This window comes from Lissotriton vulgaris, chromosome 5 (assembly GCF_964263255.1).
Source record: "Lissotriton vulgaris chromosome 5, aLisVul1.2, whole genome shotgun sequence".
In the NCBI taxonomy this organism is placed as follows: Eukaryota; Metazoa; Chordata; class Amphibia; order Caudata; family Salamandridae; genus Lissotriton; species Lissotriton vulgaris.
The window spans coordinates 1,853,436,668-1,853,457,594 of NC_141693.1; the positions used below are offsets into that span (position 1 = coordinate 1,853,436,668).

Here is a 20,927-nt window from a genome sequence, read left to right on the forward strand (position 1 = left end):
GCACGGGCCACAAGGAAATGCACTTTCCAACCACCACATTAAGGCCCTCACTAAGATGAGTCTGGTTTGGTATCCCATGGAGATACCTTACCAAGTCAACTCCAAGTGGGAGGGTGCTTCTTGACCTGAAATGACTGGGCCCAGAAACACCAGATGGGGTTTTATCCAGTGCTGTACTAGGGAAAAACCCAGCTGTAGGAAGGGTAGGTGATCCAGGCAGCGGCACAGCACAACCCTCTCGAGCACTGCAGTGAAGTCGAAAGCCCACAGCCTTCCTACCCTTCAAACCACACAGCCACACCCCCACTGCAGATACTGACCACCTGCTAGCAGCAATTGCTAAATATCAGCTTTAAATTCCCCAGAATTTAGGAAAACGTTCCTTAAAAAGAACCCAGTAATTCTTGGCCTGGCAGGTACCTTCCGAGAATTTACCCCTAAATCCAGGTTAAATCACGGGACGATATCAGCTGGAGTACAGTGCAAAGAACCTGACTTGGTAAATAGCATCTCTATTAAGGTGCACTCTGCAAAGTCTAGAATGAACATGGGGAAGCTTTGGAGTACAATTTCCACAGGGCCCTAATAAATTTACAAAGGAAAAAACTGAAGGTACAGTTGGAGTTGAATTCCAGCACAAGTCTAAACTGGTATTAACTGGCTTCCAACGAGAGCGAGAAAGCAAAAACACAGAATAAAAAACATAACAAGTTATTCACAAGTTAGCCGTAAACAAAAGGAGTGACAATTGCTGTATTAACAAATATATTTTTTTCACAATGTTCTTTATTTCGCACCACATTTCAAAACAAAGCAATTGCTTGTTTTAGTTATGAAAAACATATCGAACACCATTTTTTTTTCCAGCTCCATGAGGTCATACCGGTAAATGACCTCTGAACATACTCTTAGTTTGCGTTAGGCCTGTGGCTGCTCTTTCCCATGGGGAAGGGGGCACAGGGACACAAAGCGTGACCTCTTTAGAAGGAGGGAGTTGCACCAAGGTGAAACAAACCGGTGACAATTGGAGGCATCTATCATATCCATAATACTACACTTTGGATAAGTCGTCACATATCAGCAGTGTGCATATAAACACATCAGGATATTGTGAGCCTTAACTATAGAATGAGAATTAGGCATCTCTCCTGCTACTAAACTTGCTGTGTACATCTTTGGAAACATCACCTGTTAAGGTGATACGGTTTACCCCAGGATTTCGGATTCTGAGACCAGCCCTCTACATTGTGGACATCTCATCATCTCCAATTTTTATATGCTGGTATAGTACATACATTAATGCTTTCGTATGAGACAGCCTGGTTAAATCCATTAAGACCATATATTTCTCTTCATAACATAGTTTTTAAGAGATAGTCAATGAGTGAATAAGATGAATATCCTCTTCGATGTGACACTGTATAGCCCATGATATCTTGGCCCTTAAAATATAGCATCGGTGTCTGAAGATAGTGTAACCGTCTGCACATCCTGTGATGATTTGCTCACAGCTACTGTGATGAGCAACTCGATACGAGTATTTATATCACCAGCTATATTGTTTGCCCTATTAAATCATTCATACCCACAAACTTATGCTTCAGTGTCATACTCCTAAATGCTCCAATGCACAGTATATCCGAGATGACATTTGTTTACTGTGGTTGTTGTAATGTACCGCTCAATTGAGCTGTTGGGTGTGTAGATGGAGTTGGCTGCTCACTACTGATGTAGCAGAACATTGGAAGTTTGGTAGGTTCATTGGAAACAATTGAGTGCTCCAGACTTCTAATGACTGGTACAAGCACAGAGTTCCAACATTCCAATGTTGTCCTTCACAGCTGTTGCTTTGAACAAAGCTTGGGCTCCATGAGGTTTTTGTTGGAGCATTCGATCCTTTACCGGCGGAATGTTCCAATAGCATTATAGCCTACCGTAGCTGGGCTATACCGACATTAAAGTCCTGCACCCTTGTTAAAAGCCCCCGCCTTTGGCTCAGACCTTCAACGTTGGACTGGGTCTTTAATGGCCAGTATAGCCCATTACGGTGTGCTATAAGGCTTTATTAATATTTATGGTCCCATTATTTGCTACAATCGGTCTATCCATGTGCTGAAAAATATGGACTCACAGTGTTAAGGGCATCTTGCAGAATTCGAGGTAACAGCGCTCATGGCTCAAGGGGGCGCTATGAAACAAGGCCTCATCAGGGATGATGTGGTAAGGGCTGGTGGGGTAGTGAATGCTCTGCCAAGGTAACCGATCCAGACAAACTTTCTTAGGTACGCTTCTCCTGAAGCATAAGCATTCCCTGAGAGGCTGTTACCCCCAAGGCTGGCATACATGCAGACCCAGTGTTGGTGCATGCCACAGGGCAATGAAATGATGAATGGCTGATTAATGCTTCTCTGCAGCGGACTGCACCCTCAGGGAAGCAAGTAGGGCAATATTGATCATTAATGCCTGTCACAGAAGGCATTCATGAGGGAAGGGGCCACAGACCACTTTCTTTCATCAAAAGACACAGAACACTCAAAACATATTCCAATTGGTGACTGTAGTAATGATATCATCAGAAGTCCATGATCATTACAACAAACTGTACATTGAGGCAGGAAAAGAGGGGCGGAGAGTTTCAACGGGTGGCCAAGCTACTCACATGCAGCTAAGGACTATCAGCATGTTGCGTCGAAACAAAAACTCTTTTCAACAGAGCGGAGGCGGCCCTCCTTGTAGACAGACTTCTCCATGTGACACAAAATGACCCAAAAGGATCCATCTGAAAAGTATGACAGCCAAAAGGGCATAGCACCAGTTCTCAGACGACCCAAATAATTCATCACAATTAGATCCAATAAAGAATAGCTTTCGACCAAATTGTGTGCCTTCCTAATGAAAGGCCATCCAACCAATGTCAGGTCCTTTTCTTAAGATTAGTAGCTTCAAGACCTTCAGTGTCTGCTGATCACAGGCTGCGAGAGGCTCTATCCACTCTCATGATCTGAAGTGTTCTTTAGCTAGAGGTATGAAAAAGGAAGCACAAAGTACATTAAAAATAAATTCTACCCGTGTAACTTATTAAAATCGCCCTGGAGAGGATCTTGGCCGCTGCGTTACACTGGCAGAGTCTCGTATAGAGTACTGGGTATCAGCCAACTGGTCTGTCCAAGAGCTGACGCCATGTTCGTTTCTGCAGCATGTAGAACATTATACTGTAACACTGTAGGTCAGTCTCCTTTCCAAAAAAGTTTAAAAAGAAACTCCATCCATGATGCACAAAAATAGATTACTTGTATAAAAACCCGGTTTCCAAGTCTTAAAATAGAAAAGTTGAAGGGGCTCTCCAAAAAAACAAGTCTTGTGCATAAAAAAAAAATAATAAATAACAAAAAAAATGCATGCCTTTAGAAATGTTACAGGGATCCCAGGGTCCATTAAGATGGCGCACTCAGCGGGCATATGCAAAAGAAACTTCAGTTGGCATCTGCGAGGCAGGCCTCCATTCGGCCCTTAGTTGGCATGTGTGGGGAAACCCTCAGGTGGCAGCAGCAAGAGGGATCCTCAGTTGGCATCGGTCAAAGGCATTCAATTTGTGGTCATCAGTCTAGATTTCATCCACTCCAGTCCAGCTGGTAGCCTAATTTAAAAAGAGAGAGAGAGTGCAATATTACAGGCTACAACAGCACAATCAGAGTAACCTTGAGAGTCAAGTTAGAGTTTTAATAGAGGGCTTGGCACACTACTAACATTGACGACTAGGAAAAGGATCAGGAAGCTTGAGGTAATAGAACGACTACTACAGGATGCAACAAGGTGGGTAAAGCAATGCAGAGAGTGGATCTGCGCTCCATCGCGTGACAGTCTTCCAACCCACTACCAGTAGCATTTTTCACTTTTGGAAATCTAGATGTTCAGTTTATTTTTTTACCCCTGTAGCCCTACTCAAGGGAGAGGCACGAGGCCAAGACTCCAGTCACCTTTTACATCATAAAGCACAAATCTAGGCTCCGAGAGCATCAGGGAATTGTGCAAAGCAAAAGGGATTCATGGCCAACATGTGGAAAGAGACATGAAAATACACTTACGACATGAACTCGGACATTAAATGGATACAAAGGAAGAGACAGCACATGGTTATGTATGGGGTATACACTACCGTCTAGATGGTTAAGAGCATTGTGATATGGGTTTTAAAATCTTGCAAAACTGTGCAACCAGAGGGAGAAGTTCGTTCAGAGTCTTGTCCATCTACTGAGATACTCCCCATTCATTACTATGGAAACAACACTCACCCGCCGCCGCCCTTCCAGGGTGCCCTGTTCAGTGACAGACGCATAAATCTGCAGGAGTTGGCCCACTGCACCACTCATCCTCCAAGTCTCTCAGGAAGAACAGAGCAGTGTGTGACAGCACAGTCCGAGGGACGGTTTGCCATGACCGAGGTCTGTTTATAGTGGTAAAGGCAGCCAGTATTGTTGCTATCAAAGCAGCATTTGTTTCCTAAAAGGATGCCTTCTTATGCCAGCGGTAGCGGACCATGGGTTATATGGAAGAAGGGATTGGACCTGCCATCATTCTGAATCGCAGACAAGTTTATCTTCCATCTCTTCTTCTGAGGACTAGGTTAAGAGACTCAAACTAGCCAGGATGGACCAAATTCATACTACTCTTGATCACTCCAAAATCTAAGAGAAATAGTGCACCCGTTCCTTCTCTGGTAATGCTCAAAATAGTGGGAACTCCCTGCAACGGGACAGGAGGGAAAACAATCAACTCTACCCTCACGTCAAGAAGAAACTGAAGCTTCTCCTCTGCAGACTCCCTCCCCCTCCTAATAAATCTGTGCACCATTACCCCGGGGAAATCGGCCTCTAGTTATGGTCTCTTGCCCCCATCCGCAAGAGACCATACACCAGATACCTCAGACCTACAACGTCCGTCTCTACTTCTCTTCATCCTATTTTGTTGATTTTTTTGATACTATGTGTTTTGGTGTTATTATTTTTTCATCAACTGGTAAATGTGTACAATTGCAACAGGGCTCCGGAAAGCACTATGTATTTTGCACAATGTAACTACCTGAAAATTGTATCTGCAATTTTCCCACAATGTCCTTGTACACCTGGTCATAAAATGTCACCAAGTATCGATTTCTACCCCAAATGTATATTACGATAGACCTCAAACAGAAAGGAGCAGAGCAGAGACATCACAGAAAAGGGCAATGTGGAGAGGATTCATAGAAAAAGGATATGGATGGTCATCAGTGGAGGAGCTTGAGCCAGAAGCCTAGTTTAAATCACTAACTGATACAAGAGGAACCTCCACCCCCACCTCACCATACATCAGAGTATTTAATGCATACCCCTGGCCCTCCCAAGCGCCTCGGGCACTATCAGAGCCCCCTCCACCCCCTCATTATAGTCACTTCCCTCAAGGTCATCAGTCGTGGAAACAACAATTTGAGTCAACATTCACATTCGCACCCATCGTGGTATCTCACACTTGCATTAATGTGACAGCACATGATATACAGTTCCAGTGAACATCACATCAAATTACTTCCACACAAAGGCATACAACTGTGTGACAGTTTACACTCACATCCGTCAAGACAGACCAACAATCCTCTGTGGTACAGCATGATAGAGGAACACAAGCCCTTTGACACCCCCCTACACCGACTAGAAAACACTCCACTCACCAGACCCCCCCTCCCCCCCACACACAGAGGCAGAAGCCACACTTACCCCTCCCCGGTGAGAGCACAGCAGGCCTGGATGTGCCATGGGTGGTCCTTGATGCCACTGAGTGTGAGGTATTTAGAGATCTCGGAAGTGGACATGGAATTCTTCACATCCTGCTTGTTGGCAAATATGAGCACAGCAGCGTTCTGCAAATCCTGGAAGGGGAGCAGGAAGAAGATTGAAGCAAAGAAAGGAATAACCATGGGTGGGGGCGTTAGCAGTGCCAAGAAAAGAGTGTACGACAACCCGCACAGAAACTTGCCGCTATTTCACAGTCACATGGACTGCCACATCCTGCTTATAGTTCATAGAGGGCTTTTCAAATTTCCATTCTCATGTTGTTCCTAATCTTAGTAATATCGGACAGTCTAAAACAAGGTTTCACTTAACACCTCTAATAACATGGACATATCGCTGGTTCCACAGCGGTATTCGTACAAGCGCCTTGAGACCCTTGCGGGTGAGTAGTGCGCTATACAAGTATCAATTTACAAGTATCAATTTACATTTACATCTAATGCAGCCCTTACCAACGTTACTGAATTCTTTGCAACAGACCTATTCCAATGAGAACTAATTGTCTTCACTGAGTGAAGCCTGTACGTCCACAAGAGTGAATGTTTGCACCTATGACAGTCAATCTATATATTCAGTTCCTTGAAGTTCTTTTGGACAAACTCTCCTGTACCCCACAGCCAATAGCAAGGGCCTTCCATAGTGATCAATACCGCTCATCCAAGTAGATGTTAAAAGCATCTCAGTTAACCAGATATTAGACAAGCCCATCTACCCCACCCACACCTACTTTTCCAACATGCAAGGACTGTCAGAGGAGACACCCTACTCCCCATGTACCCAACTTAGGGTAGTCTTTCTTGGCGAATGCCTGACACTCAACCTAAGCGAACAAATACCACCCCGTACTCAGACCTCCATGCCCTCCCTCTTCCACTCGGATTTGTGCAAACCATAAAAGTACTTTACAAACCTATTCGATTACCCATCTATTACCTGGGCATAAAACTATTGTAGGTGCATAACTCAAAGCACGAGTCAGCAGGTCCTATACAGCATAAACTTGAAGATAGATCTACCTCCTCTGGGTGTTAGGCAGAACCAAAATTCATTGCTGCCCCTCGAGCTCTACCTCCCACTGCAAAATCTTCAACTCTATTGATGTGTGCCAACTAATCCTTGTGCACTAATCTTTGCTCCAGTACAAATATAGAAGACCGACAATTTATGGCACGCCAGAACCCCCGATCCTCTGTATTTCTTCCTTGCTGCTGCAGTAAAGGCATTTAAATTGCCTGTAACACGGTGTATCCCATTTTCTCTGTGCAGCCCCTCGGCTCGGCCAACACTCGAAATACTGCCAATAATAGGAGTAGGGAGAGGGAGATCTAAGAAGCTGGAACAGGGTTGAGATCAGAGCAGTATAAAAACTTAGGATCACAAAAAACAGTGCAGTGCCACCAGAAAGATACCATTGCACTAGTGTGAGCATAGTGCACCTCAGGAAGGGAAGTGGCGGCTCCTCCACTAAGGCGGAAGAGTGTCGCCTCACTCAAAAATAAAATGATCAACTAATATTATCATCATTTTATTTTTCCTGTATATGTCAGCGGCTCTTTGGCGGGGCTCGCGGAGTAGGGAGAGGAGTGTTTTTTATGCCTGAAGTGCACAGGACTGCTTGGCTGGCCGCCTCGTGCCGCCCCAAGCAGTCCAGTGCACTTTGCATGTCTTCCACCAGGCTGCATTACACAGTCTGGTTAAGAACATACAAACCCACCCAGTAAAACGTCTGAGCACTGATCCACGGCGCTCAGACCAATCACAATGCTGCATTGTAGTGCAGGTAGGGTGGCTGCTTCCTGCTGCTGGCATGGAGTGTAGGAGTGCAGGAAGATGTGGGAGAGACTGAGAACAAAGGAGAGGCGGCAGCTGTTTACGGTAAGTGTTTTTTTTTTGTTTAGATTTTTTTTTTGTCCCCCCACCACCAGGGTCTGGTAGCAGCTGCTACTAAGGATGGGTAGAGCCCAGGCAGTGGCAAGCTACTCAAGCTACTCACCTCGTGTGCCAGCATTCTGTACAGCTCCTCCCGGGTCACAGTCAGTCTCTCCCGATCAGTGCTGTCAACAACAAGGATCACAAACTAGAAAAAAAAGAAGAAACTGGGTTAAGCTTTCTGCACAATGTACCTGAAAAACTTATATATGAGAAATGTCTGAGGCTCCTGAAAATGCACGTGCTGAGACTATCGAGCAGAAAGTAGATATTTAGCTCATGGCTGCCTGGCACATATGGGTCAGGTGCTCCCCTCATCTACATGTACGAGGTCAACTTGCTGCAGGATCCCCAAGGCCATGCCACGGACTCCCTTCAATGACATGTTGGGGATGTAAGTTGACTCATCTGCCCCAGGGTTTGTCCCGTGTTGTCCACATGTAGCCGAACACATCTACATCCTGCAGTGTCTGCCACATACGCCTTTTGCTGTGAATAGTAGGCAGTCCATGGGTCTTGCATGGTCTCCCGTTACCCTACCTTCTCAGTATGGAGTACTGAGAAGCCCACATCGACCTCCACGTCTCCTGGCTTTAATGCACCCCCCTCCTGTATTAGTCTTCTACTCGTGGCTCCCTCACGCCCTCTTGTTGATGTAGTAAGCCGAGAAAAGAATTTTAAAAATTACCAACAAGGAACAGAACTAGGAAGTAAACAGCTAGAGTACAGCCCTCATGTTAAGTGTACAAAGAGCCAATAGCAGTGTAGAATGGACAGAATCCAGTAAATCGTATGCAAAAATATAGTAACTTTTCTTAATCTTTCAATACGTATATTCAAAAGAAAGCTTTTTTTGAGTATTGTTGTATTCTTTCCACGTACCAAGTCGAGTAGTTACTCCACTCACCTCTGTGTTGGAGTAATACGTGGTCCACGTGGACCTCAGCGCCTCCTGGCCCCCGATGTCCCACATCAGGAAGTGAGTGTTTTTCAAGATGATTTCCTCCACGTTACTGCCAATTGTGGGGGACGTGTGGACCACCTCATTCATCAGGCTGGGGCCGACGGAGAGCAGGAAAGAAGAAGAAAGTGGGTTGTAGCTCTATGTGGACGCAAGCATTTCCTAAGCAACACACCCCTCTTCAAGAGCTTCAGGCTACACAGGGACACACAACCTACTACTCCACCCACTTGCATGCAACCTCTTCCACATGCGCACATGCATATAGCATCCTTTACACGCGCACACATTCATGCAGCCTCCTCCTACATATACACATGTGTAGCCTCCTACACAGCTCCTCCACACACACAGCCTCCTAACACACACACAGTCTACCCTACACATGGGGGGATGGATTTCCACCCGCCCAGATTTTGCAGGGGTGGGGGCACGGGGGATTCTGAAGTGGACACAGCAGATTACACAATCTCTCTGAAGCCATGCTGAACTCGCCGGGCTCCTCGAGGGTGCAGCAAACTCGGTGAGGCTGAAAGACCACATATTTCTTTGTTAATTATTTACATGTGGTCATTGAGGTGTTTCAGTAAAACAGAAACATTGAGGTGTTGAATCTCTCCCAATAATCCGTATTACCTCAAGCCAGGTGATCTGGCAGAACAGGGGGAGGCAGGAGGTAGACATTTTAAGTTAATGTTACTGCTGGCTCGGCAGACTTGGAAAAAATCTATTTTCGAAGAAGGTCAACACCTGAAGCACCACAATGACATAATCAGCATAAACCGCCGAGGTCGCGGATCGCCCCAGGATTTGTTCCTGTACCGTGATTTCAGATAGGCTGCTTCAGTGTCTGGAAACTGTCCGAACAGAAAAGCATCCCCTTAAACCTCATGTCAATGCACGTGTACATATATGTGTATGCTGACAGATTGATTTAAGGTACGATAAGAACATTTATTGAAACAAGCATTGAATAACAATGGCATAACTGGAGCACAACGCACGCACTGACCTCAGGTGTTGGAGAGAGACGGGTGTGTGATCTATGACCAATCGCTTTACATCACCATGCATCACTTTCATTAAGCATGCAGCTTGGAGGCATAGCCATAATTCAGTGCATGATCTGCACTATATACAAACCTCACTCATATTGGTAATCTAAAATATCCTTGCTTCACAAATAAATTAAATAAGTAACATTCACATAGAGAACATATCAAACAGATTTTGGGTAACTCGTGGCAACTTTTTAGGATATGGGGATATTCTTGAGTGTTTCAATAAAAATATATATACATTGATAAAAGTTAAATGAAATCTACCATATTTTACTCATGACATGTCTGATCTACATCTTTTGGTGGCCTGGCTCGAGCCAAGTCACAGCCTAGGCTCGGCTCCCCCAAGACTGTCCGTGTCCCTCCCCCAGAATAAGTGTAGTACCCTAGAGCGCGCCCACACATGCATACATACACGTGCTCCGCCCGCCTCGCACACACGCAGCTCTTTCCTGCTCCTCCCCCCCACACAGACCATCCTCATTCACAAGCGCGCGCCACCCCCGACCCCTCCAAGCCCCTCCTCTGAACACGTGCATATGACGCAGGGTGCCATGCCGAGGTGGTAAAGATCCCTAAGAGGAGGCTCCCCGGAGCCGCCAGTGTTAAACCCACCACCCTATCCTCGCCCCGCCATCTGCCAAAACCCACCACCCTATCCTCGCCCCGCCATCTGCCGCGAGGCCAATACTCACAACTGGTACAGGATGGTTGTCTTTCCGGCATTGTCCAAGCCCACGATGATGACTTTGTGCTCTATGGGAACAAAAGAGGGGTCAAGGGTTACAGCTGGCTGCCGGGGCGAGAGACCGCGCCGAGGCAACAATACACGTTAAGCATCCCGAACAACAAAAGCGCCCCAAACTCCAGTGGTCACGCGCACAATGTTCCAAACTGGTCGGCAAACTGTTCGTGAAGCACCGTGAACACCTAAGCAGTGCAGAAACACCAGTGTATCGAACAAACACTTAACACAGAAGGTGTTTTGTTGTCCTAGTCAAAGGAGTTGAATGTTTAACTATTACTAAATTTGCTGGGGTCATATTTAATGTATCAAAACTAACTTCTCCTTGATTCTTAGACGGTGGAGATTTAGGACCGGGGACAAAAAAGCCCCACCCACAGCTTTGGCAAATTTATTTATGCATTTTTACATAGCGCTGACTTTACCCGAAGGTGTCAGAGCGCTTCACAATAGGAACAAAACTGATACATGGGGAGAACATTACAAGTGAACAAATTACAAAAGCAAACATTAAGTTACATGAGGCAAAAATGACAATTGTGAGCAAACCAAATACAAGAGGTAGCAAACGGTGCATTACAGGAGGAAAAAGTGACATGTGTGCAGGTAACAAAAGCGTACAAAGTACAAGTAGAGGTATAATACTGCAGTAAATGGCAGACACTCAAGCACAAGAACAAACGTTACATAGGCAATGGTGGCACTTGTGCAAGTACCTAAAGCAAACAAAATGTAAGAGGTAGCAAACAGTGTGTTACAAGAGAAAAGTGACATGTGCATGTTACAAACGAGTACCAAACACAGGTAGAAGGATAATGCTGCAAAAGCTGACAGAAAACAATGGGAAGGCACTTCCGTAGTCATGGAGAAAAGTATTCTCTATAATGGACGGTCTTCCTTCAGATAATAGAGAGGGTGTGAATTACATTTGGAAGTGTCTTTAAAAGAGGAGAACTTTGAGGTCAGTTTTGAAGGCCTGGGAGGAGGTGGTGGTCCGGAGCTGAGGCGGAAGTGAATTCCAGATTCTCACCACGTTGCCTGAAAAGGATTGGACCATCGATCTTTCCTTCTTGAAAGTGGGAGGTTCAAGCAGTAAATTTTCGGCACTACGTGATGGTCTAGACTAGAGCCTCCAGAGTTTCAGTTTATACGCCAGGTAGCAAGGAGAGGAGTGTAAGGCTTTGTGAGTGATACAGGCAGTCTTGTAGATAGATCTTGCATCGATGGGAAGCCAGCGGAGGGTGGATAGCATGGCTGTGATGTGGTCACTTCTTTTGGCCCCATAAATGAAGGGAGCTGCTGAATGGAGAACCGATTTAAGGGGGGACAGGTGGGATTTGGGGAGGCCAGCGAGAAGAGAATTGCAGTAGTCAAGTCTGGAGAGGACCAGCAATTGGACCAGGGTTTTCAGGTCCTGCTCCGGGAAGAAGTGACGAATTCCCCAAAGAAGGAGCAGTTGGTATCGAGCAGACTTTGCAATGGAGTTGATGTGGGAGATCAGATTGAGTTTTTTGTTGAGTATGACTCCCAGGGATTTTGCACTGTCAACAATGATGGGTTTATTGTTAAGAAGATTCAACTGATCCATCCATAATTGAACCAGGGAGGGGGATGTCCTGGCACGCCACTGCCGTTTGACAATTACTTTTATACAATACTAGTTTATCTATAAAACCAGAACCCATCAGCTGGCTTCTGCACCCGTGCTCACTGTAACTGCAGCCACGTTCCACAAAGCCCTTAGATTTGTCTCCAGTCATTGTTTGTCAACGGCAAATCGGTGGCGATGTGCTCAGTTCAAATTTGTATAGCGCACAACCTGCCATTCATGCAGCGCATTATCAAGTGCCCTCAAGCACCCTCTCCTACAAAAAATACTCCTCCCAGAACAGATGGAAACACGTCAGGCTGGTTTTGATCTATGAAATGTACCGTACACGTCCCCCCTCGCCCGAGGAAAGATGGGCCAACATATGAACGAGTCCTCCAGTCCAGAACGGGTGAAGCCGGCCCCATGTGGCGCCAATAGGCTATATATATATATATATATATATATATATATATATATATATACACAGAACCATGACTGACCCCACGTGCAAGTCCTGGTCCCACTTAAAATGCCGTCAGAGGCATCAAGCATCTCCCCAGGCCTAAGCAATGCGTCCTTTTGTAATGCAACTTGTGCTCATGTAAGTAAAGCGCTCCACTACCTTTGGTCGAGTTTGCTCTATTATGAAACTGCAAAAAATATATATATTTCACGAGAACACCAGGAGGAACCACAATCCGAAGAGAGGCGAGAGAGCAAATGTTAGAAAGCAACCAGAAGGACAGAAGGCAGATTTTTTTTTGGGTTGCAGAGTTATATAGTGCAAACTCGACCCGGAGGTATTGGTGCGCTTTACATGAGCACCAGTTACATTGCACAAGGACACATTCTCTTTTTGGCAGGCACAGGGAGATTAAGTGCTTTGCCCAGAATCACAGGATGTTGAGCCAACCCCATGACTTGAACCGGGTTCCCCAGCTCCAAAGTCAGCAGCTCTGGCGGTCAGGCCACATCCTATGCACAAGACAAATACAAAGTCCATGACCAGCACGTCCTTGTATGACACTCTGCCATGGGGACTCGAAAACATTTTCCCTGGGGCAACAAAGTACTGTCTGTGGTGTGACTGAGGGCGCACTGATGCCAGCTGGGTGGTGGTAGGGGGTATGGGTGTGTCAGGGAGTGTGTAAAGAGATCTAAAATTTTTAATGTTTAACAGGCAAGCATTTATTTGCAGGGTAATAAAAGCTTGCTCGTTTAACATTTTTTTCTAATTATTAGTGCTCAGCAACTAAAAAGCAGCTCATGCTGCTGTTCACCAGGGGGGGCACATATAAAGGTTAAGCGGGCCATACTTTGAGTATCACTGCTCTTGGCCTACCACTGCAGCAGGCCTTCTACCCAACCAACATGCCGCCCGAAGTGTGTACCTAGTCCGTCTTTCCGTGTGAATCACCCAGAACCACCAATTCAGCACTCTTTCTCTCAACTACCATACAATCGAATATCCTACACAACGACCATGCCACCTAGCCTCAGGAACGAATATTTGCAGCTAGGCACAGTGCCGCTCCCCTCTCCCTCACTTCCAGCCCATTAAGCGACACTCTTGCCAATTCATACATGCCAACCCTCCCAATTTAGACAGGAGACTTCAGATTTCAATGCTATTCTTCCGCCTCTGTATTCCTGCATGCGAAAACCGGATTCCTCTGCCGGCTTCAACCGACAGGGACTGGGGTTGTGTGTTTCGGAGTATGCACTGCCAGTAACCTGCTACTGCACGCCAGAGCACATAATGTTTTCCACACTCTCTCTGCCAGTCATAGCACTTTGTTCTGTGCTCAGGCCAGGTAAAGCAAAAAACATTTAACTTGCAGCCAAGACTATTGTCAAGCCTCACCAGCAAGGTTGTAAAACGTGTAGATCATGAATTATCCATACCAGAGCTTCACGGTATCCATATAAGCCAAGTACAATATAAAATAAAGATTACATAGTGTAATCTTGATAGTCTGCATTGGACCTGGCATCCATGGAGGTATGCTGTTCACCAATGGTGTTGAACCATGAACGTGAGAACTAACCAGAAACGTACATCATCAGTTTATTTCGGAGGACTGGTCAAATCGGAGTTGGAAAAAGAAACCAAATTAACTGCAAAGAAAACGAAACAGAGGGGCAATTCCTACCTCACTTTGAAATGGAATCCATCACGCCTGCAACTGCTTGTAATCAGCCAAGACAGCTGCGGTAGAACATTGGTTCCCACATGCATGTGAGACATTCAGGCTTAAACTGAAATATGACATATTTGCATTTACTCGAACATGAAACTTTGACTGATCCTATGCACAGCACAAAAATTCTCATATGGCTTGTTCTCGCCTTAAGTGACAATGCATGCAATCGGTCTCGTTCAAAGATTTCACCTCTGAACCCTTTACGCTGCTGTGTGGAGCCCCCAGCGCTCATCTTTAAGCCATACTTTGTTCAACCTTTATGTTACTCATTAGCGGCACTAATCAAATCATTTGGGTTGTCACTGGTATTTTACGCTGATGACACCCAGAATGTGGTTTCCTTATAGGATAAAGGCCCTTCATGAGTAAGACCTTCAGCAGCGTCTTTGGTCTTAGATGGACCAAAATTGTCCAAAATCCAACTCCTCAAAAATGGAAGTCCTCTTGTTCGGAGATAACAAACCTTTTGGTCCCCCAAATGGTAGCCAAAGGAACTATGCTCCCTCCCAAAACAGGCCCATAAGACTAAAAATCTCAGAGTCATGCTGGATGACTGTCTAGCATACAAAGAGCAGGTGAACAACGTTATATCTGCTGTCTTTACTCTGCGAATGACAATTGTTTTTACCCATCAACATGCTTAAAACTGTTGTTACTGTACTAGAGCTATCCAGGTTAGACTACTGCAACAGGCTCTATCACAACCTGGCCAAAAAATCATTGAATGGCAAATTCTGCAAAAATCCAGCGACGCTAAAGCGGATTAAAGTTCCCAGATGAGTCAGCCTTTTCATCTATTAACAGTTTACATTGGCAGCTGGTCAGAAAACTGATAATTTTTAAAGGATTCTGTACAGCCTGACCCGGGTTACCCCAAAGAAAACTTTAGATGGTATCTTCGGGATAGGGCTCCAACGTTCCAATTCTGCCAAGGACTTGCCAACCTAGCAAAGATTGACCACCCCGGGTGGCAGGAGTATCATCCTTTGCAGGGCTCAAAACTGGAATCGCCTGCTCTTTGAGCTAAAAATGACCACCCCCCTTACCAAGTTCAAGAAGGCCTTAAAACCTGGCTTTTTAGTCAAGACTTGTTTTCTTAGCCTTTCATGGTGAGCAACACAGGATCGAGCATTATGTGGCCCAAAGCAATTAACAGTGCCCGAGCTGAATTCCGGCATTCACCCATCGCGTTTTTGTTTTCCTTTGTACCAAACTCTTACACATACACACCAGACTGACTGCATAAATAAACAGTGATGAAAATGCAGTGGTTAAACAAATTTGCCGCAGTAATCCGTGTGAATTATAGCACGGGGTTGACTAATAGGTTAAAGTTTATAAAACCGGCATCAGTGAAATAGGAGCGCCTGATTATAGCGCTGCGTGAAAGCAGGCCTGTGACAGCAGGAGCCAACATGTTAATTATTCAACGTTTGTCAGCGCCCACCTATGCTGGAGTGGGCGAGGACAGCTGCAGGCAGACCAACAGCAGGGTTTTGTTTGTAAACGGCGGGGTCTGGTCTGCGGGATTATTCTGCAAGGAGAGGCGGGCGTGGAATTGGAATCCAGCGCCTACGGGTCGGGACGTCGGCTTCCAAGTGGGCAGATGTGAGGGGGGAGGGACCGTCCCACTTCACATTTTCTGAAGGGCGAACCCCCCTTGCGCCCCCACCCTCCTTGTCCGGGCTCCAGGCTGCAAGCACTTGGGTGCAGCTTTGCCGGCCACCGAAGTGGTCCCGGAAGCCCTCTGAGACGAGATCAGCAGATGTAAGCCCTCCTGCACCGACCACAGCCCGAGCGCGGAGACCCTACAGCGACACTCCCCTGAGACCCCAGGAGGCTGGGCCGCCGGGGAGGTGCAGCTGTGCTTCTCGAAGTACCAGGCACCTTGCACTGCAGGAAACTCATGCGGTCTGACCTCGGAGGCCACCAAATGCACCCTAAACTTCACGGTCTGCCTGGGAGGCACGCGACCCCGTCAAACTCCACTCCCCTCGGGCACCACGCACAAACATGGCAGAGACCACCACCACCACTGAACCCTCCACTTCACTGTAAGCGACACAGCTGCGCCCCGGGGCTCGAGCCATGCACAGATGTGCACTGTCCCATCATTAGGGCCGTGTTATGCAAGAACTCACTCACACTGAACACCCTGACACGATCTCACCACAGATCTGTAAAAGTGCTAAGAGGAGGACCTTCAAAAGGCCTGTTATTCACACAAGAGACTGACAAACCGGGGACAACAAACAGAAGACTTGTTTTTAGCTTACCCGTTTTTCCATTGCGTAAATCTGCACGCCTGCTTTAAATGGGAGTGACACGCATTATAAATCTTATACTAAGGCGCAGCAGAGCACCGTTCCATGCTGGCCACCACAGCCCGAGCATGCAGTTGCACTGCACTGAATGTGTACGTTGTGAATACAGCACACCACCTCAAAGGCGTTTCTGGAATTCTGCCTTTTAGGAACTTCCTGAATTTCGCCTTGAAGACTGAGTGTAGGTGCTTTCTCGAGGAAGAGAGGGCATTTTACGTGAAACTGCGGGCGCCGTGTTGGTTCCAGAACACAAACTGTCCCCGCTGAACAGTGTCGCCAGAATTCCCGGAAGGTGACGCAGATTACCAAACAATGTTCTCTCGCCTGGGGCTTCCTCCGGGCCGAGAGCACACGAGGGTGTGCTGGCTCTACCTGTCGCACTCACAAAGCCACCAGACACGTATGCAGCAGAAAAGACAAAGGCTACACGAATACTGTTAGACGGTGATGGAAACCCAGAGTTGTCTTTTATGGTCTCCCACTTTACTCTTGTTTCTCTATAACAATCCAGACGTATCCAATCTGTCCACTTACTCTTTCTTACTCCGCATCCTTTAGAGATCTCTTTGGCGGTAAAAACAGACAAACTCTTTCCCCATGACTTTAAGAGGTCAGCAAAACACGTCCCCGACTGGGTGACATGGAAAACATAACAAGCAGCAAACAAGTGTTAAAGTTGAAGCTATTTTCGAGCAGTAGCACCACTCCCGCGCCCCTTGAGACCCTCACGGGTAAGTAGTGCGCTCTACAAATGTTTCGATTGATTGATTAAGCCGTAAATGTATATTTTAAGTGTATGCAGCATACCACATAAGCACAACGCAAAATGATGTGGCTCCTCTACAGAACGTGAAGAGGGTCCCGCGTCCCTCAGATCTCACAGATGTTAACTTCGGTTGGGTTAAATAGGTCATCCCAGGCGTGTTGAGGTCCCCTGTAGGGATGCCAGATTCTCCCCAATGCAGCAGGGGCTTCTGTTATTAACCCGATGCCATCGTTGTGAGGGGAAAGGGCACTATATAAGAATCAAACAGCTCTGGTCCAAACTCACCGCTTGGAAATCTCAGAGAAATAACTGAAACCAATCCAACAACTCCAGGCAGACATTTGGATTAGGATAAAAAGCAGGGATGGAACACGGGTCTCCTGTAAGATCCAGACTACAACAGACCTCAAACAGGGATGTTGGTTAGCCCCAGCGCTGTTCACCCTCTTCCCAGCAGACCTCACTCAAGACCTGGACCAGACGAATGCCCATGCACCCAAAGTAGGGGGCAAACCATTGACAAGCATGTTTTACACAAGCGATATATTGTTCTTCTCACTACAACCAACTTCAACCTACAAAGGCTGTTGAACAAATCAAGCAATTATACCCCAAACAAATTAAAACTAAGTTGTTAACGTTCAGCAGAAGACTGAAAAAACTGGACCCTAAACAACCATAAATAAATTCAAGAGGAAGACAATTACCTGTGAGTTGTAGTTAACACAAACGGCACCTTTATACCACACACGGAACTAGTGAAAGCAAACGCAGGGTTCCTCCTAGCAGCTTTTCTATCCCCCCCAGAAGGGAATTGGAGGTCCCCGTTCAGGGGGTTATTAGAACGAAGCTCTTGCCCACAATAGGCTATGGCTGTGAAGCAGTTCGCAGCCAAGAATCTGCAAGGCTAGAAATGTTACATCTCAACAGGCAGTTCTTTCGATTGCCCCATAACACTGTCAGCCCAAATTAGGAGGCACAAGTATGCAAGACAAGGTGCCTTTCTCACATTCTGTCACAAATTGAGAGCTGCTGAGGAAGACTCATTAAGCTAAAAACTCTGGACTGAATAATCTACAAACACAGGCCCATACAGAGAATATCAACGGTCTAGCATAGGGCCACTCTAAATAAACAAGCTGTGAGGACTCCCAACGTCATTTCAAGTTTAGGAAACATGTCAACAAAATTACATGTGAGCTCTTACTTCCGGAGGACAAAAACAACTTCCCTAAGTGTGCTCGCTCATGGATTACCATCCATTGCTATAAAACCTTAGCACAGCAGGAATACCCAAGTTATATTAATTAATTTCATATGAACATTAAATTAATTAGCCGGAGGTGGGAGAACTTCCAACTTTGGATTGTTGCCTGAAATGGCTTGCAATGGGAAACAAATCCTGTGGAGGCTGTAATCTAACCCCTGAAACCATATTTGGATCTGTTCAACACTCCAAACTGAGTGACTAAAACTTCGGCTCCATTCTTTAAACTCACTGGGAGTGCAAACTTGCTGGCATGTTTTAATAGGCGCAAGATTTGCAGACGATCAAATTCTTGACAGAAGGTGCGAACAAACTGCAGCAAAACAAATTACATACATTTTATGCCCTCCGTGTAAAATAGCTGTCAGCACCAGGATCCAGATAACATTTTAGAAACTGTTGCTAAGATTTTTTTAAATTTTATTTTTAAGATGAATTTCACTATTTTTGTATGCAGTTTTTTTTATAAACTAAGCACATACAAAATAAAATTATAAAAAACGAGATTCAAAAGAATGTGCTACACAAGGAAAAGAAAACTCGGTTCACCTAGCAGAAATAGCTGCTGAAGGGAGTGTGTGCTCCCATTTATAAAAAATACCAATTAATAGTTCCGCCTTCAGCTTTATCCATAGCAAGTATTATCGATTTTCTATATCTACCAGTACCACACTACGTCTAGAGATTTAACAATGATTTTCCAGGACCCGTCTATAGGTCCCCCAGGGGCACCAACTCCTCTGCCTTGGTCAATCCCTCAAGCTTTGTCCTCAGTACTTAAGAATTCACGGACACGCAGAGGAACGGAGCAGAAAATAAAGTATCTGGGAATGGAAAAGGGTAAACGAGAGGAAAGCTTCCGGAGGGCGAAAGGGAAGCTGGACTAAGGGCCATAATAGAGAAAAGTCGGATGCAAAATAAGGCAACTGATTGGAGTTTAGTTTAATGTACGGCTCAGGAAAAGGCTGGAAAGGTAAGGACAATGGGAAGTAAGGCTGCTGGAGTGAAACGAAGGAAATTGGTAGTAAGAAACTGAGACAGAGGTTCAGGAAAATAGAGGGGTCGAGGAAGAGGATGGCCGGAGGGGGATGGGAGGATGTACAGCAGGGCGAAAACAAATGGTTTTGGTGAAGAGTGGTGAGATGTGGAGACAGGGATAGTGGAGAGGTGCGGGGACTACAATTCGGACAGTAGTTAAGCCTGGCACTCACCTTGGTTCCCAAAGATGGCCATAAGCCGGCTGAATAGCTGCCCCATGCCTCCTCTTTCTTCGCCACCCTCACACAGCTGTTCCTGGCCTGCTGCTGCCCGCTACTGGTTCCGGTGCAGCGGTCTCTTTAAAATCTTCCGTCTGACGTCAGGTCCAGCCGCGCCCCGCACAGGGGAGCTCCCTGACGTCACGTTAAGAGCTCCACCCCCGGCACTTCCAAGGCAGGCGGTTTAGCGGCGCGACACCGCCCTCCTTGGAAAAAAGTGGAAGGCCACGCCCACATTGAAGAAGAGTGACGTCAATAAAGGCGGGGCCCTAGGCTAAAGGCGGAAGTGCAGGACAAAAGAAGGGAAAAAATTATTCCTACTTGTCCGTTTTCGGTGTCACTGGACAGAAAGTCCCTCAAGATTCACTTGTAGCGTCAGAGCACAATAACACCGGGGAAATTACCATTTACAAGGACCCAAAGAATTGTCCTGTAATCTGATAGCTACTACTTGCCATGCTATTAGAGCCTGTAAAGGACTGAGGCGTGCTCGAAAGATCACAGTCTGTCTGAGAGTGAATTAGCGAGCGGCCACGGTGCCCGTTATTTAGTTTCCCTAGGCTCTGCCCAAAGATAGGGCTGCCTATATAGAGAGGTCTAGTGGCTTATTCGCCCCTTCCTACATTAATCATGTGCTTGCACTTTTTCGGTTTCGGTATCATTTTCGGTTCGGGGCTTGTCTTGAAAGTTTGAAACTAGGGTTGCCACCTTAGCGCAAGACAATTTCCGGCCATTTGTTGCTCCAAGAGTCTGCAAAGGCAAGGACGTGCTACTAGATAGGACTTTAAACAAAATCGGATATATTCATCTGTTAAATGACCTTTCTGCCTTTGTTTTCTTTAATTATTAGCCAGAGATCATTAACACAGTACCAGAACACATTTAAAAGTGCTTTCCTTTTATATTTGCAGTTTGAAGCATGCACAGATAAGGGATAAGCATAGCTGCCATGGTTTCAGAATGCTTATGTTTGACATTTTCATAATTTCATTGTAATT

At 46.0% G+C, this 20,927-nt stretch overlaps 1 protein-coding gene across 1 annotated transcript; it reads right to left on the minus strand.

Moving 5' to 3' along the window:
- Nucleotides 1-748: 748 nt before the first annotated feature.
- Nucleotides 749-20,007, minus strand: ARL5C (ARF like GTPase 5C). Its single transcript, XM_086924330.1, has 6 exons — nucleotides 19,885-20,007; nucleotides 10,472-10,532; nucleotides 8,662-8,809; nucleotides 7,819-7,902; nucleotides 5,751-5,902; nucleotides 749-3,637 (listed from the first exon to the last, which is right to left on the minus strand). The coding sequence occupies exons 1-6, from the start codon at nucleotides 19,928-19,930 to the stop codon at nucleotides 3,586-3,588; spliced, it is 543 nt and encodes a 180-aa protein (XP_086780456.1). The 5' UTR covers nucleotides 19,931-20,007; the 3' UTR covers nucleotides 749-3,585.
- Nucleotides 20,008-20,927: the final 920 nt, after the last annotated feature.

Excerpts from the sequence above, each read along its gene's own strand:
- ARL5C (XM_086924330.1), bottom strand. The coding sequence starts at position 19,930 with ATGGGGCAGCTATTCAGCCGGCTTATGGCCATCTTTGGGAACCAAG. Across the intron at positions 10,533-19,884 it reads GGCCATCTTTGGGAACCAAG|AGCACAAAGTCATCATCGTG; the intron begins GTGAGTGCCAGG and ends TTGTTCCCATAG. Across the intron at positions 5,903-7,818 it reads ACAGAATGCTGGCACACGAG|GATTTGCAGAACGCTGCTGT; the intron begins GTGAGTAGCTTG and ends CTCCCCTTCCAG.